Below are 24228 nucleotides of genomic sequence, written 5' to 3'. Positions count from 1 at the left end.
GCACTGGCTGTTCTTCCAGAGGTCCTGAGTTCAATTCCCAGCAACCATATGGTGGCTCATAACCATCCATTATGAGAACTGGTGCCCTCTTCTGGTGTGCAGATATACATGGAAGCATAATGTTCTATATTTAAAATCTTTTTAAAAAATAAAATACACATGTTAAAAAAGAAAAGAAAAAGTACTACTACTCTGCCAGAGAACTGGGGTTTGGTTTCTAGCACCACACCCATATGGCAGATCACAACAGACTGTGACTCAGTTCCAGGGCACCTGACCTTTCTTCTGGCCTCCAGCACTCACGTGGTGCGCATAAACTCATGCATGGTCATACATACACACATAAATAAAAACAGAACTGAGGAATCAGGCAAACAGATCTCTGTAAATTTGAGACTAGCCTGGCCTACAAAGAAGCCAGCTAGGGCTATATATAGTAAGACCTTTTCTCTCAAGTCAATAAAAAAATTAATTAAAAAAATAATAAAACAATTATGTTGAAAGCTTGGACCTTTGTTAGAAGTTGTACTGAGAATTAGACCATGATGGCTCTGACCTTGGAATGAACTCATCCACTGATAGATTCATAATATGATGGCAAATTGGACATGATGGCTCACACCTGTAATCTCAGTACTTGGGAGACCGAGGGAGGATTGTCAGGAGTTCAAGGCCAGCCTGGGTTACATGTAAATTTTAGGGCAGCCTGAGCTACAGACTAAGACTGTCTCAAAATAAACAAACTACAAAACAAACAACCCAATGTCTTGGGAGGCCACGGAAAGTAGGATACGGGACTTAGCCGGGAGTAGGTCACTAGGGGAATGCCCCGAAGGCATACATCCAGTGACTTGCTCTATACTTCCTGGCCACCATGATTCATAGTGATCAGCTTCCTCTGCCACATGTTCCCACTGCCCTGATGTTCTGCTCCAACATAAACCCAGAAACAATGGAACTACCTGAAATTGTGAGCCAGAACACTCTGTCTTCCCTGAAGTTGATTCTGAGGGTATTTTGTCACAGAGACAAAAAGGCTAACACACCCTTCCAGAAATATGTACTCATTATAAAAAAAGAAGGTCTTTATAGTGGCATAGGTTGTTAGACTTGGTGGTTCTGTTCCTTCTGGAACTTAATAGGATTATGACACTTTCTAGAATTCCTCGATTTTAGGATTGGTCATGGCATTGAAACAACAGATGGGTTGAAGTGTGAAGGGCTTGTACAGAATTCAAGTTCTCTTTTCTTATCTCATGGAGTGTGGGATAAGATAGAATACCCTCCCCCCAAACACCTTGTCTGCCACCCTGGGATCCCTGTTAAGTAGCAGAAGCTCCCTAACAATTCGAAACAAACCTGGTAGCTTAATCAAGAAATAAATGTTAGTTGTATTAAACTATGTTACTGTTCAGGATGGAGAAGATGCTGTTCTTCCAGATGACCAAAGTCAGCACCCACAACAGGTTGGTCACAACTGCCTGTATATAACTCCAGCCCAGGAGAGCCCATGCCCTCTTCTGGTCTCCAAGGATACCCACATGCACATGTGCCTATAAACACATAGGCACACATGCACACAGGCACACATTAAAAAAAGAAATGTTACTGTAAGACTGGTGAGATGGCTCAGGCAGTAAACTGCTTGCTAGGCAAGCACAAGGACCTTAGTTCAGATCCCCAACACCCACCCATGTGAAAATCTGGAGAAGTAGCACACAGCTGCAACTTGCAATCTCTCCTGGAAAGTGGAGATTGGTGGAGCCTAGTCATTCACTAAGCCTTCCAGGCTAGCCTAACTGGTGAACTCCACATTCATGCAGACTCTAGCAAAAAACAAGTTGGAGAAGTATCCTAGTCACTGTTGTATTGCTGTGAAGAGAAGCCATGATCAAGCAACTCTTACAAAGAAAAGCACTTAATTGGCTTGCTTATGGTTTCAGAGGACTAGTCCATTATCATCACGGCAGGGAGCATGGCAACAGGCAGACATGGTGCTGGAGCAGTAGCTGAGAGCTCCATCCCAATCTAAAAGCCAAGAGTAAGAGAACTGGGCTGGACATCGGCTTTTGAAACCTCAAAGCCCACCTTGAGGAAAACACACTTCCTCCAACAAAGCCACACCTCCTAATCCTTCTAATCCTATCAAAGAGGTCCACTCTCTGGTGCTTAGGATTGAAATATATGAGCCTAAGAGGGCCATTCTCATTCAAACCACCACAGAAAGGCTGGAGAAGTGGCTCAGCAGTTAAAAGCACTGGTTGCCCTTCCAGAAGATCTGTGTGCATTTTTCAGCATTACACAGCAGCTCCCAAAGGATTTTGTAACTCTTCTGACTCACATATGAGCACCCTGGCAAGGACAGGGACACACACACCCCTTATACATACCAAGTATACACTAATAATAAATGAGAAACAAAAGTTTAAAATTTACAAATCCAGTGTATTATTTTTGTTGGTGGTTCTTCAAGACAGGGTTTCTCTGGCTGTCCTGGAACTCACTCTGTAGAACAGGCTGGCCTCAAACTCAGATATTCACCTGCCTCTGCCTCCCAAGTACATATGTCACCACTACCCAGCTCCATTGTGGTGCTTGTAATCCCAATACCTTGGAGATAGACAGGAGGATAAGGAGCTCAAGATGAATTCAAAGTTAACCTGGCCTACACAAGACCTTGTCTCAAAAACAAAATCTAAGACAGTATGGAGGGTATGGTTCTCATCAGGCTCCTTCTTTCCACCCATTCATGTAGAACATGCTGGGATCACTTCTAGGCCTTTTGGCTAAGATCAAGTGTAGAACATGCTGGAGAGCTCAGGGTACATCACAGAATGGTTCGCCCTGCTAGGGTCCAATTTAAAATGGTAAAATCCTTAGCAAATGTATTGGCGTACGCCTTTACTCCCAGCATTTGGGAGGTAGGTGGATCTCTGAATTTGAGGCTAGCCTGGTTTACAAAGCAAGTTTCAGGAAAGACGGTGGCTACACAAAGAAACATTGCCTCAAAAACCAAAAATAAATAAATAAGCAAATAAGGTAAAACCCTGGATTTGGCTATAAGTTAGAGTTCATATGAAAAATGAAATCAAGAGCTATGAATGTGGAACAGCACAGGAAAATTAAGTTTATTTAACTTGCCCACAGTAAGTGTTAGAGCAGGGAACTAACCAAGTTTAAACAACTTCAATCAGTGGTAAGTAGGATGCAAAATAATTATATTCCCATTCACACCCAAATAATTCATAAGAGAGATATTGAATGCCTGTCAGAGGCCCCACCACAAAGGAGGCTGGGAGCTGGGAGTCTAAGCCCGGCAGGGAGCTCCTGGGGATCAGAAGGTTAAAGGAACTCGGCTGAACACCCAGAGCAGCACTAAAGACAGGCTGCACATTAGTGGCCAGGCCCCGTGAAGCCCAGCTCCACTCATAGCCTCAGCATAGAACCTTGCCACTTCCTCGTTGGGGTTGCCTTGGGCTGGGTCGAACCACAACTGGATACAGCGGCCACTCCCTCGGCTGTAGTTACTGAGTTTGTAGGAGTGACTCCAGATTTCCTCACACAGAGCAGCAGGTGTAGGGAAATAGAAGTCGAAGTGGCGACAGGAGGCTCCCACAGGGCACTGGTTATACCCTATATAAATGATAGAAGACCTTTAGCCACTGTGCCTAGAACCGTCTCTACTTGTGCCAGCTTCAAAACCCCAGATCCTCACACACCAGCTGCACGATCCCTACCCCTGCAACATTACATGCCCCTTCCTACCTCACCCACTCCTTACCCGAGGTCCAGTTCCACCCCTTGTGCCAGTTGCTCTTGCAGGTGAAAGAGGTGCGGCAGTCCTCCCACCATCGCTGACAGTCCTCTTTGCACAGAGGAACATCAAGGATTCGCTCTTTTCGCCAGCTCTGGTCCACCTAAGAGATGATGAAGAAGGTTTTGAGCTCAGGGACCTGGGAAATGCAGCCTGAGTAGAACTGGAGCTGGAGGCAGAGCCTGTAGAGGTATGTGGAGAGCACAGCTGCTCTGTTGGCTTTGGGGGACACTCATACCTGCTGAATCCAGGGTCCCAAGTTAGGAGAACACTCATAGAGACAGGTATCCTGGATAAAGTGTCGCTTGCATTCCGATGTCATCTTTCCACAGTGGTCCCAGTTGAATCGGTACAGGTAGGAAATGTCCTCGTGGGCTTCCTGGCTTGTGTTGGTGGAACAGCAGGAATTCTTCTTCCAGGGACTGCACTGTATGGTAGGAGACACAGGACCAAGTTCATGGCCAAAACAGATAGAATATTCAGCCTGTGGCCTTGAAGTTTGTAAAACCTTGATTGCCTGAGCAATCATTCAGGGAAATACTTGCTGTTGAGCCCTGGCTGGCCGTGGGAGCCCAAGAGGTACAGTCCTTACAAAAGTCATTAACTCATGAGACCCTGAGAGCATTGTCTGCTCTTGCAGAAGACCAGGGTTTAGTCTCCAGCACCCACATGGCAGCTTACAACTGTTTGTGATTCCTATTTCAAGGGATCTGATGCCCTCTTCTGACCTTCTTGGGCACCAGACACAAAGGTGATGCACATACAAGCAAACATACATACAAAATAAAAATAATTTAAAAAAATTCACTAATTCACACCGGGTGTGGTGGGACATGCCCTTAATCGCAGCACTCTGGAAGCAGAGGCAGATGGATCTCTGAGTTCAAGGCCAGCCTGGTCTATAGTGTGAGTTCTAGGACAGCCAGGGCTGTTACATAGAGAAATCCTGTCTCCGAAAAAAAAAAAAATCATTTTAAAAAAATCATTCACTCATTCATATTGTTCCTTTCACTTTTATTTTTTAAAGATTTATTTATTATATATACAGTATTTTGCCTGAATGTATGCCTATAGGCCAGAAGAATGACCAGATGATTACAAATGATTGTGAGCCACCATGTGGTTGCTGGGAATTGAACTCAGGACCTGTAGAAGAGCAGCCAGTGCTCTGAGCCATCTCTCCAGCCCCCATTATTTTCTCCTTTCTTTGTTTTTCAAGACAGGGTTTCTCTGTGTGACAGCTCTGGCTGTCCTGGAACTTGCTCTGTAGACTAGGCTGGTCTCAAACTCACGGAGATGCACCTGCCTCCACCTCCCAAGTACTAGGATTAAAGGCTTCCACCACCACCTGACCCCATTATTTTTTCTTATGCACATGTGCCTGTGAGTGTGTGCCTGTGAGTGTGTGTGTGTGTGTGTGTGTGTGTGTGTGTGTGTGTGTATGTGCACACATTTGTATGCAAGTGTGAAGGTTAGAAGACAGCCTCAGGCAGTCTGTCTACCTCATTGGACGCAGGGCCTCTCACTGGCTTAAGAGATCACAAATTCAGCTATATTAACTGTTGGTAAGCATGGGGACTCACTTGTCTTTATCTCTTCAGTGCTGGCGTTATAAGACCACATTGCTTCTGCCTCTTGCTTGGCATTTTTACATGAGTCCTCGGGATTAAACTCAGGTCCTCATGTTTGTGAGGCAAGCACTCTCTCCCCAGTCTTGTTTTTCTGAGACAAAGCCTCAGAGTCCAAATGACCTGGAACTCCTGATTCTCTTCTCTCACCTCTACCTCTCAAGTGGTGACATTACAGGTGTGTGACACTACATCCAACTTCTCCTACATCTAACTTTTTTGTTTTTTTTTCCGAGACAGGATTTCTGTGTTGCTTTGGAGGTTGTCCTGGAACTCGCTCTGTAGCCCAGGCTGGCCTTGAACTCACAGAGATCCGCCTGTCTCTGCCTCCCGATACTTTTTTTTTTAAAGCCAGATTCTCACTATGTAATCCTGGCTCTCCTGGAACTCACCATATACACCAGGCTAACCTAGCACTTACAGAGATAGGTTTAACACCCCCATGGCTGGCAACACATCCAGGTTTTAATTCACTTTATTTCTCTATAAGCCCTTATCCAAGCTAAGCCAGGCACTTTTCTAGGAAATAAGAGATACAATGATAAAAACAACATGCTAATTGTTTTGGAAAAATAAATAAAAGCACATGAAAGGCATGCAGACTTGCAGTGCCACCAGATGGTCAGATTAAACTTCACTAAGACAATGACAAAAACCTGGAGAATAGTTCTGGTTACATAAACACTCAACACATACTTATTAGTGAAGGAAGAAGACACTTGGCCTCAAACTTAGTATATGGCAAAGTTTTTGTTTTTTTAAAAAGGTTTCTGTTTGTTTGTTTTTTGGGGGTTTTTGTTTTTGTTTTGGTTTTGGTTTTTTGAGACAGGGTTTCTCTGTGGCTTTGGAGGCCGTCCTGGAACTAGCTCTTGTGGATCTGCCTGCCTCTGTCTCCCGAGTGCTGGGATTAAAGGCGTTCACCACCACCACCCAGCCAAGTTTTTGTTTTTTTAAGATAGGGTTTTTCCGTATAGCCTTGGCTGTTCTAGACCAGGCTGGCTTTGAACTCATAGACACACACACACACACACACACACACACACACACACACACACACACACACACACAAGATGGAGGTAGCAGTGCCTTGAGAGTGCCTGGATTGAAGGAGAGTACCACCACCACCCCAATGAAAAGTTTTAAAATACATTCAAAACAATTTTGTTGTTTTGTTTGTTTTTGAAAACAAAACAAAACAAAGGAGACAAGCTCTGCCTCTCTCTTCCTGCTGTTCCTCTGAAGAGGTGGTCTTCTCTCCCTCCCTTTCTTTCTCTCTCCCTCCTCACCTTCCATGGGGCTTCGCACCAAGGTCCCTCTCACATCCCGTATCATAACAAGTATGGTCGACCCATGGTAGGCTGACCATGATCCAGTGAAGAGCCTCACACGCATATGTATATGAGCAGCAATAATTTGACTCAGTGGTTTACTATAAAGAAAAGGAGGGCTGGAGAGATGGCTCAGAGGTGAAGAGCACTGACTTTTCTTCCAGAGGTCCTGAGTTCAATTCCCAGCAACCACATGATGGCTCACAACAATCCATTATGAGATCTGATGCCCTCTTCTGGTGTGCAGATATACATGGAAGCAGAATGTTGTGTACATAATAAATAAAATCTTAAAAAAAAAAAAAAGAAAGAAAGAAAGAAAGAAAGAAAGAAAGAAAGGAGCCAGCAGACAGAGGTGGTGTACGCCTTTAATTCCACCACTACTTGGGAGGCAGAAGCAGGCATTCAAGGCCAGCCTGGTCTACAGATCTAGTTCCAGAATATGCCAGAGAAACCAGAGAGGGGGGGGGGGCAAAGGGAGGGAGGGAAGGAGGAGGGAGGGAGAGACAGAGACAGAGACAGAATCAGAGAGAGGAGCCAAGTAGGTAGTGGTAGGGAATGCCATTAAACCCAGCACTCAAGAGGCAGAGGCAGGTGGACCTCTGAGTTTGAGGCCAGTCACGTTCTTCTATAGAGCAAGTTAAAAGACAACCAGGGTTAAACAGAGAAACCCTGACTCTAAAAAAGCCACCCTGCCACCGCCCCCCCCAAAAGGGAAAAACAAAGTGGGAGGTTATCTAGTAGGAGTTACAGGGCCAGATATGATCAAAATACACTGTGCACATGTATAAAATTCTCAAGAAAAAAACCTTTAAAATGTTATTAAAAAAATAAATAAATAACAGCAAATAGAGCCTAGAGAGATGGCTCAGTGGTTAAGAGCACCTGTTACTCTTTCAGAGGACCTGGGTTCAGTTTCCAGCTCCCATGTGGAAGCCTACAACCATCTGCAACTCCAGTTATGCAGAATCCAACGCCCTCTTCTGGCCTCTGCCAGCACTGCACTTGGCACAGAGACACAGGCATGCAAAATACCCATAAAAATAAATTAAAAAAAAAAGAGAGAAAAAATACAACTGTGATGACTGTCAGCTAACAGAGTCATTTATATATTGAAGAAAGCAGTACAAATTGCTTTCGTTTTACTTTTTATTAATTGTTTAGGGTGTGGTGGTACCTACCTTTAATCCTAACACTCAGGAGGCAGGCAGATCTTTGAATTTCAGGCCAGCTATAATTACATGATAAAACCCTGTCATCCACCCCTACACACACAAAAATTGCTCTCTCTCTCTCTCTCTCTCTCTCTCTCTCTCTCTCTCCAGGGTTCCATGTATTCCAGATTGACACTGAACTCACTATGTAGCTGAAGGTAGCCTTCAACTTCTTATCCTCCTGCCTCTGCCTCCCAGGGCTCAGATTACAGCTATGTGACAATACAACCAGTCTGAGGTGGTGCTGGGGTCCAATTTAGAATGCTATGCAGGTACTCTATCAAACGAGCTATCGTCCAGTCCTATTTATTTGTTATTTATTTAATAGCTTTATTTATTTTATGTGAACGACTGTTTCACACATGACCTTTGCATGCCTGGTGCCTGCAGAGGTCAGAAGAGGGAATTGCATCCCCTGGAACTAGAGTCATGTACGGTTACTAGCCAGCATGTGGATGCTGGGTATTCTGCAAGAGCCAACTTTCTGGCCCTTATTTTTTACGACACACTCCTGACTGTAAAGTTCTAGGGTCAGACTATCCTTCTGTCTCAGACTCCCCAGTAACTGACTTTCTGTTGTTTACTTTACAATTGTTGTAACACACTGATTTTATTAAATGTTTAGGTAGATTTCAGATAATAAACGGGCTAGAGCAAACATCTGTTACAGCACAGAGAGCTCAGGCATTACATGGGCAAGGACCACAGTCCAAATGTTTGCTAAATGCCAACTCCAAATGCTTGTCTGCCAGGCTCAAAGCTACGAGATTTTCCTTTCTCAAGACTTCAAAGTCTGGCAGAAAAGAGCAACTGTGGGCAGTGGGCAGCATGCAGCCTCTTCCCTGAGATCCCCAGAGGAGTCTTTCTTAACCTAAACCCACTACAATGATCTGCCTGTTCCATTTCTCAAACTCCTCCCTGAGCCTACTTCCTTATTTGTGCAGTGTCAAAACCTAGCTACCAAGAAAACCTAGCATTACACTAACAATTGGCAGCCAATAGTATGTATTGTCAAAGTCACCCACATTAGAGAGAACTGACGTTTTCCTCAAGAAGATCTGTCCACCTCCACCGTAGACTGGAGCTGGATACTTCTCTCTCCTGATCCACTAGTCTTCAGTCAGCCCCATTTCCCCCAGGGGTCACCCCTCATCTTACCTGGTTGTGTAAATTGTCCTCAGGGCCTGGCTTTTCTTTGTGGTGCTTTGCATCCATGCAAACATTGAGCAGTTCAGTTCTGGCCCGAGTAGCTCTTGATTGGGCACACTCAGATACCCATATCAGCAGGAGCAGCAACTGCATTGTCATCAGGTGAGCCATGCCAGATCCTGAAGGGAAAGCTACAGTCAGAGGAACCTCCAAGAGTGTACTCAGCTCCAGTGGGTGGTGCCTGCACTCAGGGATCCTGTGTCACCTCCTCCTGTCAAGCCTTCCAGACTCAGTGAAGCTTAGATGCCCTGGAGACAGTCACTCACTGGCTTTTTTTTTACTTCAGTGGTCCTAAGACTCAAACAAATCAATTCAAAAACAAGAGATGGGCCATTTGCAAAAACAATTAAAATTTGCCCACACCCATATTCAAAATCCTCGGAGGCAAGGCTAAAAATTTTAAATATTTTATAAAAAGTGACACAGGTTACAGGGAGGTGGTGTTCTGTACCTTTTAATCCCAGCACTTGGGAGACAGAGGCCAGTCTGGTCTATAGAGCTAGTTCCAGAGCAGCCAAGGCTACACAGACAAACTGTGTTGAAAAACAACAACAAAAAGGTGATAAATTGATACAGGTTTAAGTGTGGGTAAAAAGTCTAAAAATTTAGAGAGGAAACCAAAAGTGTAATATTAGCTGATGATGTGATGATGTAGCCAGGCAGTAGTGGTATGCACCTTTAATCACAGCACTCAGGAGGCAGAGGCAAAGATCTGTGAGTTCAGCCTTATCTACGAGAGCAAGTTTCAGGACAGCCAAGGCTACTCAGAGAAACCCTGTCTTGAGGAAAAAAAAAAAAAAAAAAAAAAAAAATTAGATGATGAGATAGGAGGTAGGCAAAAGAAGTAGCAAGAACCATTTTTTTTTTTTTTTCATTACAAAAGAATCCAGTATGTGTTTTTGCTTTGAGGCAGTGACTGTGAGAGCTGGCCTTTCTTTAGTTCCATTGACCACAGTGGAAAGGACCTAGACACAACCATGTCTCTGAAAGCACTGTCACACCGACCCACTCTAAAAGCAGGACATTTAGGAGAGATGGCTCAGAGATTAAGAGCACTGGCTGCTCTTCCAGAGGTCCTGAGTTCAATTCCTAACACCAACACGGTGGCTCACAACCATCTATATGAGATCTGGTGCCCTCTTCTGGCATGCAGGCATACATGTAGGTGGAACACTGTATACATAATAAATAAATAAATCTTTAAAAACAATTCATGTAAAAAATTTAAAAACAGGACATTTAAATAAAAACATTTTTTATGTGTATGAGTGTTTTGCCTGCATGTATGTCTGTACACCACATGCTTGCAGTATCCCCCAGAGGCCAGAAAAGGTCATCAGATCCCCTGGGGTTAGAGATGGTTATAAGCCACCATGTGGGTGCTGGGAATCTCACATGGGTCCTCTGAAAGAACAGCCAGGGCTCTTTTTGTTGTTGTTGTTGTGTTTGTTTGTTTGTTTGTTTGTGTGTTTGTTTGGTTCTCGAGATAGGGTTTCTTTGTAGCTTTGGAGCCTGTCCTGGAACTCACTCAGTAGACCCGAGCTGGCACAGAACTCACAAAGATCTACTTGTCTCTGGAGTGTTGGGATTAAAGGTGTGTGTACCACCTCCTAAGTGTTCTTAGCATATGAATTATTTCTCCTGTCCTCAATTGGGGAGGGCTTACATTATGTTTTAAGTTTTAATTACTGTGCTTAAAGGATTTATAAAACAAAAATGCCTCTAATATGTATGCCCCACTTGTCCAAGGACAGATAACTTCTGGGAATAGGGGAGGGACTGCTGTTCAAGCAAGATAACAAGCCAAGTAAACAAGCTTGGTTTTCCCCAATTGCACACGGTGTGGTTGATCACACATAAGTGGGATGTACTTAGGCCGGAAGAACTTCAGGACATAGTCTTGCCCCCAATTGGACATAGGCAAAAAGTACATGGCCTTGGGGGTGGGAGGGGGGCTTGCCTTTATTAGCCCATATCTAATGTGATTTGGGGCTATACTCTGGGAATCCTCGGTGTTCACTTGGGCAGTATTCATCAGCCTGACCAGAATTTAAGAAAGCTCGATTCAAATTTGGTTCAGAATTGTGGTATTGGTCTTATTCTCACCCAGTATGATTAACAAATTCTGTTTTAAACTACATTATTTCAATTATACTGTTATTAATTATGTAAATTGCATTGCTAAGCATAAAACATGGTTTTAAAAATAATTAAGGGAATATTTTAAATATTTTAAATATTTTAAAAATAATTAAGGCAATCCATCTGTGTTATAAGGAGGAATAAATAAAAACTAAACATAACCCCCACCCATTATTTTCAGGTCAATTTGTTTTTCTTCTTTAAATTTCTTTTTTTACAATTATTTAGTTTGTTTTGTGTATACACGTGTTCCAGCCTTTGATGTGTATGTGTGGAGGTCAAAGGACAACTTGTTGGAGTCAGTTCCTTCGTTTATCATAAGGGACCCTGTAGGGAGACACTGTAGCCCTACCTCCTAGTAGCCCCTACAGGTGTGCCTGGCCATGCCCTTGAGGGCGGTCAGCGGGAGGTCGAAGATGATGTGGAGGCAATTCTTAAGAGGCCATGGCCGGTCGTTGGTGGCGCACGCCTTTAATCCCAGCACTTGGGAGGCAGAGGCAGGTGGATCTCGGTGAATTAGAGACCAGCCTGGTTTACAAGAGCTAGTACCAGGACAGCCTCCAAAGCCACAGAGAAACCCTGTCTCGAAAAACCAAAAAAAAAAAAAAAAAAAAAAGAGGCCATGAACATGTGGATGCTTCTCTCTGGCCACACTAGCTTGTGGCCTCTGGGCACGCTCTGGCTTGTTTGAGCTGGTGTTTATCTGAATAAAGAAATCTTAGCATTAGGGCCTACGGATCATCTTTGAGCACACACAATAGGACCCAGGGATTGAACTCAGGTTGTCAGGCTTGGCAGCAAGTGCCTTTACCAGTTGAGACATCCCTCTAGCCCCAGTATACTATTTAACTCAAGAGAATTCTGTTTTATTTTGTTATAGATTTTTTTTTTTCCATTAAGGTCTTACTATGTAGCCCTGGTTAGTCTGGAGCTTGCTGTGTAGGCAAGGCTAGCCTTGAACTTACAAGAGATCTGCCTTAAGCCACCATGACTGGCAAGTCAGATTTTGCTACCAAATGGCTTTGTATAAAAGCTTTAAAAGAGGAGGGCTGGGGGCTGGAGAAATGGCTCAGAGGTTAAGAGCACTGCTTGTTCTTCCAAAGGTCCTGAGTTCAATTCCCAGCAACCACATAGTGGCTCACAACCATCTGTAATGAGAATTGGTACCCTACTCTGGCCTGCAGGCAACATGCAAACAGAACACTGTACACATAATAAATAAATAAATCTTGAAAAAAAAAAAAAAAGAGGAGGGCTGGAGAAATGGCTCAGCGGTTAAGAGCACTGCTTGTTCTTCCAAAGGTCCTGAGTTCAATTCCCAGCAACCACATGGTGGTTCACAACCATCCGTTATGAGATCTGGTGCCCTCTTCTGGTGTGCAGATATACATGGAAGCAGAATGTTGTATACATAATAAATAAAATCTTTAAAAAAAAGATTCACATATAAAATAAAGTCAAAACTTAAAAAAAAAGGTAAGGTATTTTGTTTGGTATTTGCATGCCTTTGATCCCAGCACTGGGAAGAGACAGGTGGATCTCTGTGAGTTCCAGGACAGCCAAAGCTGACACAGGGGAAGGAAGAACTGGGAGAAGTAGGGGAAACTGAGGTCGGGATGTAATGATAAAAAAATAAATTAATTAAAATAAACGAAAGCCTTAAGAAGCTGAGGTAAACTGAAAATTAATGGAATTTTGTTTGTTGCTTGTTTAGAGGCCCAGACTAGCCATGAAATCCTGAGCTCAAGCCGAATAGTGGTAGCCTTCAACTTTAATCCAGGATTCAGGAGACAGAAGCAGGTCGATCTCTTGATTTTGAGGTCAGCTTGGTCTACAGAGTAAGTTTCAGGACAGCCAGGGCTACACAGAGAAACCCTGTCTCAAAAATCATAAACAAAAAAGAAACCCTGAGGAATAACCTCCTACAGAGGTGGAACTATAGGCATGTGAGCCACTCCCAGGCTTTTCGTTCCTTTTTTCTTTTTGAAGATTATCACTTGGGCAGTTGAATAGGCCCCTCCTGGGAACTCTGTATCCAGGGGATTACAGCCAGCTGGACAGCCCTGGGGTCTTGGGAGACTTAGGAGCCTCCTCCCACAGAGCCAGGTTTCCCTTGGCCATCTTACTATCATTTGACTTCAGACACTGAATTTTCGGAAAGACTGTCTGAATCTGTCTCCTCACCTCTCGGAATGTTCCAAATTTATTTGATAAAATGTTCCAAATTTATTTCCCACAAATCCTCTCTACCTCCCTCCAAGTCTGTGTTTCATTCAAAAGTTGATAAAGCAAATGACTTTCTGTCAGATCCAAAAGAACTCAGGACAAAAGGCTATCTGTGGTGCCTATTAGCATTCCAAGCACATGCTGGTCTCCAGGTTCCCTCAGCAGCACAGCCTGTGGGTCTAAACTCTGCTCACCCAGCCCCCAGTCCTAGCCTTCTCTAGCTCTTAGGTTTCCTTCCCACTTCTCCTTATAACCCTGGTATTTCAGCTATGTTTCTCTTTTGTCTTCCTCTCTTGGTCCCCTCCCTCTTGCCCCTGTCTTGTTCCCCACCCTCCATGGCCCAGTCCAGTCTGCTAGACATATTCAATCTTCTTTCTCTCTCTGGATTCTTCCAGATGTCTCTGGGTGCACTCTCCCTCATATCTACAATAAAAACCTTTCCCTCAACCACACCTTGGAGTGAGCATGTCCTCAGTTTATGGATTTCCCAGCTCACAGGTCTCCATATTTCCCTCAGAACTTGGTGTCCAGCAGGGTGTGGTAGAGCAGGCAAATCTCAGCCTGGTTTACGGGATTAGATCCAGGACAGCCAGGGCCACACAGTGTAACCCTTCCTTGTCTCTGGAAAAACAAAAAAGACCTAGGTGTCCTGGGACTGGAAACATAGCTCCGTGGATCCTCAGAACTTAGGGACAGGAGGATCAAAAATTCAAGGTCATTTTCAATTACATATCAAGTTTGAGACCAGCCTGGGATGGTAAGATCCCAACATAAGAACAATTTAAAAAAAAAAAGAATCTCTAATCCCCAAAACTTGGGTGTCCTGACAGGACTCTCCTCAGACTGCTTAGGCATACCATGGCTAGAGTAAACCTACAATTGAATGCTCACCCAGCTTTCTTCTCTGCTTCACAAACCATTATTCTGCATTAGTCCACTGCTCACTCCCCCCTTTATGTTTTGTAGTACTGAGTATTGAACCTGAGTACTTTACTGTTAAACTGTATCCAAACCTTCCTTTCACTTTGTTTTTTGTTGTTTTTGTTGTGTGGTTTTTTGTTTTTGTTGTTGTTTGGTTGGTTGGTTGGTTGGTTTTTGTATTTTCGAGACAGGGTTTCTCTTTATAGCTGCCCTGGCTATCCTGGAACTTGCTCTAGACCAAGCTGGCCTCAAACTCACAGGAATCCACCCGCCTCTGCCTCCCAAGTGCTGGGTTTAAAGAGTGCTGGATCTAAAGCCATGCGCCACCTCCACCTGGCTCACTTTGTATTTTGAGACAGAGTCTTATTAAATCACCCAGACTAATCTTGAACTCGTTCTATGGGCCAGCCCTTGAACTGTTAATTTTCTTGCCTCAGCCTCCAGAGCCGATAGGATTACAGGCTCACACCACCAGACCCAAGCAGTCATCTATTTATCCCAATGTCTGCCCATTCATTCTCTCTCTTAAATCACTCACTCCAGGACTTGGCCATGCTTCTTCTAATCCACTTACTCTGATCTCCAAGTCCAGGCCAGGTAAACAGTTCGGTTGGAGCACCAGACGTGTCTTCAAATCCTGTGGGACAAAACAAGACCTGCTTGCTTGTAGCCCAGGTTAAAGCTCAGAGAACTTGACCCAGCCCAGGCTTCTCTCCACTCGCTGCTTGACCATGCGGAAAACAGACACAAATGACCCGATGAGTAAATGTAGAAGAAAAAAAGTCGCCAAATACTAGCCAATTTCATATATGTGAGACCGACTGGACCTGGCTGAGGGGCATGACTACTCACCCAAGTCTGACCCTTCTCCAAACCCTTCCCCCTGAAAAATGCTCCAAATTGCTAAAATGTCCCAAGTTCCTCCTGAGTCCCTCTAGCCCCGCCTCCTTGGATCTTTTCCACTCAGTGGTCTCTTTTTTTCTTTTTAACTCCCTTTAGCCAGTATTCTCTGTCTCCCTGTGAGTTGCATTCTGCAATCTCATCACCATTTTCCTAGTCACATGTTCAGATCTTAGTCCACCTGTGACACCGCCCCTGCTGTTACCAGGCCATACACTTAGGGGCCCCAGACTAGAAGAGCTAAGAGCTCAGCATTTGGCTGAAGGGCAGAAGCCTTAAGTGCTGGTTAAAAGACAAACAATACTCCTACCTCACATTTTAACCATAGGCGGGCTGCGCTCTGATCTGAGCCTCAGTTTCCACCCCTGGGATTCTCTGGCTTTGGGCATATAGAAGGCCTTTCCAATTAAGCAAATTCTTTAACACATACTGGGGGTACCTTAGAGTATACGGTCCCATTTGAGAAGTGTCAGATGGCATACCTGGGGATGGAGGCAGCTCTCAGACTGGCTCAGGCTTCGGCTGTGCTCTAGATTCCTTTGGTTTTATTCCAAGAGACTGCTGAGGTTTAGTGGCCTAGGCGACGGGGCAGGCAATGGGAATGGAGCCCAGGAATGGAGGCTGAGATTGGGCGAAGGCCACTCAGCTGTTAATTATTGCATGTGAGCAGTACCAGTCAGGCCTCTGTAGGGATGGGAGTTAATAGCACTGGCTTGGTTCTGAGGGTGTATGGCAAGAGCGGGTCTAGCATGTATGTTATGAGGCCCTGGGTTCAATTCCCGGCATTACAAATAAACAAAAGCCTATGAAAAGCCAAACACTCAGCTCTAAAAACGAAAACAAAACCTTTGTGGCCTGGTCTGCTAAGATCCAGAATCCTTTAAGATCATTGTATCCACGTCCATATCCTGTTATACAGATGAGCAGAATGAGACCCAGAGAACCACAGCAGAGCCAATGCCAGGCCCATCATGAGAACACAGGCTTCCAACTTCCAGGCCTGCTTGTTGTAAAGAATAAGAAGGTTCTGAGTCCCCAACTTCTACGAGCTACTAGTTACCCCAACCTCACCAACCCAATCCTTACCCACTTCCAGTCACAAAATCGCTGATGGTCAGGATCTTCTGATCGGAACCTCAAGGGTTTGAAAGCCCAGACACCCTTCTCTTCTCACTTCTATTACACGTCTTTATGGTCCTTTAAGGATCTGAGCCAATTTTGATAACTCCCACATCCCACTGAAGCCAAAACAGAATCCCCCAGGTTTATCCAACTGTCCAGCCTCCACTAGGGAGCCCAGGGTGCTGCTGCTGTTGGAAAAGGGAGTGGGGAGTAGATTTGAACAGGAGAAAATGTAGAGCTGTTGATCAGGTACCTGTGCCTGTAGCCCCAGAGACGGTTCCAAGTTGCACATAAATGTGGGAGCTGCCAGCGAAGTGTCTCAATAGAAATTTAGGTGAGGGAATAGAGGCCAATGCCTTGGCGAATGCCAGGAGAAAGAAAAAGAAAGGGAGGAGAAAGAGGATGAAGGGAAGGAGAGGAGGCAATTTGGCCTCTGGAGAAAAATCAGCCAAAGAGGAAGGCCCTACAAAGAGACCAGCTCCCAGGAGGTCCTGATTCTATCTGGCTGCCTTCTCCATGGTCTCAGAAGTATATCCGAATCCTGTGACACCCCAGGAGTGTTTGTCTCTTGAAGACCAGAACAGGTTGAGGATCTCCAGGGCCTTCAGGCCTCCTTTCTTGTTTATACATCCAGATGAGCCTACTGATTAGGGAAGGGTGGGCCAGGTTTCTATCAATGCCTGAAGCTGGAGGTCCTGGATAGAGGGAACCTGCCTCTGACCTGGGGGCTGATGATTAACTAACTGGCCTTTATGGCTCCTCTATTGCAGGGAGTGAAGTTTGTCCCTGGGCAATGCTCCTGAGCTCCACAGCTTCTGAATGAGTAACCTTTCCAGTGAGGATCTGAGTTGAAGATTGAGCTCAGGGCCTACTGTGAGCCCCTACCCTTCCTTAAGCCTCAATCCTGTCTGAATGAAAAAAAAAAAAAAAAAAGCTGGGTGGTGGTAGCATACACCTTTAGTCCCATTACTTGGGAAACAGGGGCAGGCAGATCTCTGAGTTCAAGGCCAGCCTGGTCTCCAGAGTGAGTTTCAGTATAGCCAGGGATACACAGAGAAACCCTGTCTCAAACCAAAACCAAACCAACCAACCAACCAAACAAACAAACAAACAAAAACAAAATGAAAAACAAAAGTAATAAAAGAATATGACTGCTCATAGGTATGGTGGAGGAAAAGGTTCATTGTAGATGTGAGGGAGAGCATAGTCAGAGCATCTGAAGGGGTCCAGAGATAACATGACCCTGGGCCATGTGAGGAAAAGGGGAGGGGATGGATATAGGGGAGCCAAGAGATGAGGAGACCAAAAGGGCAAAAGACTAGTGTAGCCAGCTGGGCGTTGGTGGTGCATGCCTTTAATCCCAGCACTGGGGAGGCAGAGGCAGGCGGATCTCTGTGAGTTCGAGGCCAGCTTGGTCTACAGAGTGAATGCCAGGACAGGCTCCAAAGCAACACAGAGAAACCCTGTCTCAAAAAACAAAAACAAAAAAAACAAAAGACTAGTGTAGCCAAAATTACTGGATTATATATAAAAGAGCAGCTCCTTGTTGAGCATTCCTGTAGTACCTTGTAAAACACAAACTTTTTCAGTGGTGTAGAAATACCTTACCTCCTTTTAGACCTCATGTCAAATCATTCCCTTTCCTACCCCCATAAATAAGCTCCATTCACACATCCCATTCTGGGAAATCCTTCCAACCATTCCCTCTCTGTGTGTCTAGAATGTTCTTCATTCATCTCTGCAAGCTGGACCATTTTGATCACCTAGACCTTGTGACAGTTTGCATGAGATGCCTCCCATCCTCTGGGCATTTTGAATGCTTGATTCCCCAGTTGGTGGCTGTTTGGGGAGGCTTAGCTTTGCTGGAGGAAGTATGCCACTGGGGAGAGGCATACCCCCCCCAATTCCTGTTTGCAATTTGAGATGCTAGGGAGCTCTCAGCCCTAAGCTTGTAGCTTCAGTGCCCATGCCTGCCTGCTGACACACTTCCCTGCAGTGCTGGTAATGAATTCTTATCTCTCTGAAACTGTCAGCCCCAAATAAGCTCTTCCTTCTATACGATGCCTTGGTCATGGTGTCTTATCATAGCAATAGAAAAGTAACTAAGACAAACCTCAACCTACAGCTGCCCACTAAAACAGCTTCAGGCCATCAGTGTAAGGAAACCACCCACTCTAGTTCCTGAGAAGAGATGTCGTTCTGTTCTGTACCCATGCTTTCTCCCTCACAAAATGTGCACATCTGAAGCAGGATGGAAGACAGTGCCATTTCATCATAGATGCCCAGGGCTTGGGGTTTGAATGGGAGGAGCTGGAAAGTTAAGGAATCTAGGCGTTCATCCTGTCAAGCACAAATGATCCTCTCAGCTTGACAGGAAGTGACTGGAGGGAGTTCCTTGCAAAGGTCTTGTAAGGCAGATGTACCCAAGTCAAAAAGGCCTAGAACAGCAAGGTGGGGCTTGCTTATAAAGAAGTACAAGTAGAATTCCCAGCCAGCAGAGATGGAAGTTCTAAGAAATGCCGGCAGAAGAAGGGGCTAAAGAAATAGCAAGGAGTCTGCAATCCTAGGATGCAGCTCCAGGATGCCTGGAAGACTTGTCTCTTGCAAATGAAGAACATCAGACTTGCAGACAGAATCCAGTGTGTCCACAGCTCTGAGGATGGGCGGTGTGAAAGGCATGTGTGGGTGGACACTCAGAAAAGCTCAGGATTCCCCCTCCCCCTTGCAATCTGGAGGCCTTCTCCTGCTCCATGGCCCTTAGTCACCTGCCGGGGCAAGGGAGGTGAGGGTGTCAATAACCTTCCTGTTATTACTGCCTGGTCCCAAGGCACTTACTTGCCGGCTGTGCCAGAAGAGACTATGATGGTCAGTCTTGCTGATAATATGCTGCTATCTCAGGGAGAATCACCCTGGATTGGTGTTTTAGAATATTATTTTAAGGTGTGTTACATTTGTTTATGCTGTGGAACATTTGCTTAATGAATCAAAGATGTGTTGCATTCTTTTATGTTGTGTTTGTTTAACTCTGTAGCGCTGTGTTACTTTGACTGTCTAAAATATCTGACTGATCTAATAAAGAGCTGAACAGCCAATAGCTTGGCAGGAAAGGATAGGCAGGGCCAGCAGGCAGAGAGAATAAATGGGAAAAGAAATCTGGGAAGAGAGGAAGAAAGAACTACAAAAGGAGGGAAGGAGGAATCCAGGGGCTAGCCACACAGCCAGACACAATAAGAAGGAAAGATAAGGGATACAGAAATAGAGAAAAATAAAAGCCCAGAGACAAAAGATACACAGGAAATTTAAATTAAGAAAAGCTGGCAAGAAACAAGTCAAGCTAAGGACAGCATTTATAAGTAATAATGTCTCTGTGTGTATTTATTTGGGAGCTGGGTGGTGGGCCCCCCAAAGACAAAAGATCCAAAGAGTAGAAACAACCAACACACACACAGACTGGTTTCAAGATGAAGGCCTGATTCTGTCCCTCTCGAATGGTCAAATAATTCTAGCACTCAGGCTCCAGATGGGTACAACTCAACATTCAGGACAGTATTAGGTCTCAAACCTGGACAAACAAGTCGGGCGTTGGTGACATACACCTTTAATCCCAACACTCGGGAGACAGAGGCAGGCGGATCTCTGTGAGTTCAAGGCCAGCCTGGTCTATTGAGAGAGTACCAAAACATGCTCTGAAGCTACAGAGAAACCCTGCCTCGAAAAAACAAGCAACAAAAAGAGTCAACAAGAAAAGCTGAGCATAGTGGTACACGCCTGTTGAGTGAAAAAAAGAAATAAAAAGGGAGGAAATGACTACTCCTAGGTATGGTGGAGGAGAAAGTTTATTGTAGATAAAAGGGAGAGTATAGCCAGAGGCAGGGACATCTGGGAGAGTCCAGAGTGAACATGACCCTGAACCAAGTTGTGGGGGAGAGGGTAGGGGAGAGCAGACTAAGAGGCCAGTAGGGTAAAGGGTAGGCAAGAAAAAAAAAATGAGGAAACCGCAATGGCTAGATTATATATGGAAGAGCCTCTGGGAGAAGGAGTTGGGGGGTGGGTAGAGGTGTGAGTATGCCAGCCATACCCTGTAACTGAGGGATGCTGGGAGAACCAGGCAGCCAGGTCCACTTTGCTATGTTAGATAGGCACCTCAGGCATTTGTCCAAAGGTTTGAGACTTAACACCTGTAAATCTCAGCACGTGGGAGGCAAACACAATGGGATTCCCTGCAAGTTCAAGACCAGGCAAGGGCTACACACCAAGACCCTGTCTGGGGGACAAAAGTAATTCCAGTTTCTTGACGGTTGAGACTGGACTGGAAGATTTTAAGTTCAAAGCCTGCCTAGACTACAGAAAGAGGTCAACATTAGACGTGAAATCCAGAAGAGGGTTTTTGATTAAGGCATATACATAGAATTATGCTAGTTATAGCTTTAAGAGATTATCACTATAGCCCCTATCAGCAAAATATCTGCTTTTCCATAGGCTTGTCAATACAACACACTACAACAGGACACCTTCATTTTCTATTAATCTGACTGGAAAGAAAGGGCATCTTGGTACCCCACCCCTACTTTTTGACAAGGTCTCCTATATCCAGCCTTTTACCACCATGTTCAGTATATGGTGTGGGCAGAAGTTTCTGTCCTGCCAGCAGCTACCAAATAACTAGCAGCAGTTTCCCAAATAACTGACTCAGACACTTAATATAAATTATAAATGCTTAGCCAATAGCTCAGACTTGTTACTAACCAGCTCTTACAACTTAAACCATTTCTATTAACCTCTGTGCTGCCCTGAGGCTAATGGCTTTTACCTCTATCCCATGTTGTGTGTCCGACTTGTTCTGCATCTGGCTGGTGACTCCTCTGATTCTGCCCTTCCTCATCCCATCATTCTGTTTGGTTTTCCTGCCTAACTTTATCCTGTTCGGCTATTGGCTAGTCAAGTCATCTTGTTTATTGAACCAATCAGGCAACATATATTAACTTGGTGTACAGAAGGATTACTACTCCACAGCAATTTCGGTTGCTGGAAAACAAACCCAGGACTTTGTGCCTGCTAGATGAACACTCATCACCTGAGCCATATCTCTGGCACTCAATGTAGTTTTCTCTTTTTCCCAAAGCAGAGGACTGAACATAGGACCTTGGGCCTTCTAGGAAAATGCTCTACCTCTGAGCCAAATCCCCAAACATTCAGTGTAGTTTTGGTTTTTTTTGTTTGTTTGTTTGTTTTTTCAAGACCAGGTTTCTCTGTGGCTTTGGAGGTTGTCCTGGAACTAGCTCTTGTAGACCAGACTGGTCTCGAACTCACAGAGATCCACCTGCCTCTACCTCCGGAGTGCTGGAATTAAAGGCGTGCGCCACCAACACCCGGCAGTTTTTTTTTTTAATATTATGTTTTTTTATTAATTTTTATTTAAATTAAAAACAATTTTATTTTATATACCAATCCCATTCCCTCTCCCTCCTCTCCTACTATTCCCCCCACCAACCCTCCATCCCACCCCCTATCCACTCCCAGAGAGAGTAAGGCCTCCGATGAGGGAATCATCAAAGTCTGTCACATCATTTGGGGCAGGACCTAGGCCCTCCCCTGTGGATCTAGGCTGAGAGAGTATCCCTCCATAGAGAATGGGCTCCCAAATTATCCCAGGGATAAATACTGGTTCCACAGCCACAGGCCATTTGTTTATTTTTTGAGACAGGCTTTCTCTGTGTAGCTCTGGCTTTCCTGGAACTTACTCTGAAGACCAGGCTGGCTTCATATTCATAGACATCCATCTGCCTCTGCCACCTGTGTGCTTGGATTAAAGGCGTGCACCATCACTGCCCAGCCCATGTGTTTTATTATTTATAACAACATTGACCCTAAGCCTAGGATGGTGGTAAATGTTGGTAAAACTAGAATCACCCACATTCCAGAACCAGGTGTTCCCCCATCCTTCGTTCAGTAGGCCAGGCTGGTCTTGACCTCAGAGATCAACCTGCCTTTGCCTCCTTAGTGCTGTGGTTAAAGTCACAGACTACCACCTCCCTACAGTGTCATGTTCTTTTAGTCCCAGCATTGGAGAGAGTGGAGCAGGGGGATTGCAGTTTCAAGACCAGCCTAAGATGTAGAATAAATTAGAGACCTAGACTATATAACAAGAATCTGTCTTCATAATTAGTAGGGTTTTGTTGCTATTTTGTTGTTTACTTGCTTTTTCTTTTTCTCCTGTGTGTGTGTGTGTGTGTGTGTGTGTGTGTGTGTGTGTGTGTGTGATGTACACAAGTCTGTATATGATTGTTTGTCTGAGGGGGTACACATGTATGCATGTGTGTGTTGATATCCAAGTTTGATGTCAGGAATTATTTTCAATTGATCACCCCTTCTGCTTTATTAATTGAGGCAGAGTCTTTGTCTTAGTTACTATTGTATTGCAATCCCTGACCCTCTTCCCCCTACACTCACTTTCTTCTCTTTATTTAGTCTAGGACTTCAGTCTATGCACTAGAGCTGTCCACATTCAGGGTGGGCCTTTCTATCTTCATTACCCAAAAATAGAAAGCCCCTCTCAGACATGTCCAGAGGCCTGTCTCCTAGGTTCTTGTCCATCTTGTCAAGCTGACAATCAATATTAACAGTCACAGGTGGAAGTGCTAGAGGTTTTTCTATAAATCACTGTAGGTGGGAAGAGGGGGGAGGGAGCTAGGAGAGTGAGAAGGGGAGAAGAGGAGGGATGCGGAGGACATGAGGGAGCAGAAAGGTTGAGTGAGGGGAAGAATAGAAGATAACAAGAATGGAGATACCATAATAGAGGGAGACATTTTAGGTTTACAGAGAAATCAGGCACTAGGGAAATGTCTGGAGATCTACAAAGATGACACCAGCTAACAATCTAAGCAACAGAGGAGAGGCTACCTTAAATGCCCTCCCCTGATAATGAGATTGATGACTGACTTATATGCCACCTGATAGCCCTCATCCAGCAGCTGGTGGAAGTAGAAGCAGACACCCACACTAATCACCGAACTGAACTGGAACCCAGATGCAGAGAAGGACGAGTGATGAGCAAAGGGGTCCAGACCAGGCTGGTGAAACCCACAAAAACAGCTGACTTGAACATCGGGGAACTCTTGCTCCCCAGACTGATAGCTGGGATACCAGCATGGGACTGATTCAGACCCCAGGAACATGAGTTTCAGTGAGGAAACCTCGGAAACCTACAGGACCTCCTGTAGTAGTTCAGTACTTATCCCTAGCATAGGTGTGGACTTTGGGAGCCCATTCCACATAGAGGGATACTCCCTGAGCCAAGACACACGGGGGTGGGCCTAGACCCTATCCCAAAGGATGCGATAGACTCTGATGACACCCTATGGAAGGCCTCACCATCCAGGAGGCGCAGAAAGGATATGTGATAGGTAGGGTTTTAGTTGGGGGGAGGGTGGTAGGGGAGGAGAGGAGGGAGAGGGAACTGGGAGGATTGTCATGTAAAACAATCTTGTTTCTAATTCAAATAAAAAAACTGCAAAAAGAAAAAAGAAAAAAAATCACTGTAGACCAGGATTCAGAAGATCTGAGTGAGCATGAGTCAATCACTGACAATCTCAAGGATGAACACTCTTGTACATTGGGTCAAGTGAGATAGGCAATGTAATTGGTCCAGACACACAGGAGAAACTGTAAGGAAATCCATGGAAATGAGACCAAATCTCCCTCTCTGCAAACAAGCTGGTCCACAC

General features: G+C 44.8%; 1 protein-coding gene across 1 annotated transcript in view; it reads right to left on the bottom strand.

Annotated features, from left to right (window-relative positions):
* Positions 1-3102: 3102 nt before the first annotated feature.
* The window catches only part of Folr1 (folate receptor alpha), a 349146-nt gene continuing 328020 nt past the window's right edge, over positions 3103-24228 (bottom strand). The window contains 4 exon segments of the mRNA NM_001246763.1: positions 3103-3633; positions 3782-3917; positions 4053-4241; positions 9143-9312. Of these exon segments, the coding sequence (NP_001233692.1) occupies positions 3335-3633; positions 3782-3917; positions 4053-4241; positions 9143-9304 (786 nt within the window). The 5' untranslated portion in view covers positions 9305-9312 and the 3' untranslated portion in view covers positions 3103-3334.

The sequence above is a fragment of the Cricetulus griseus genome, chromosome 3, assembly GCF_003668045.3.
Source record: "Cricetulus griseus strain 17A/GY chromosome 3, alternate assembly CriGri-PICRH-1.0, whole genome shotgun sequence".
Classification (NCBI taxonomy): domain Eukaryota; kingdom Metazoa; phylum Chordata; class Mammalia; order Rodentia; family Cricetidae; genus Cricetulus; species Cricetulus griseus.
The sequence above is the reverse complement of the archived record's forward strand: the minus strand, read 5'-3'. Positions and strand labels throughout refer to the sequence as shown.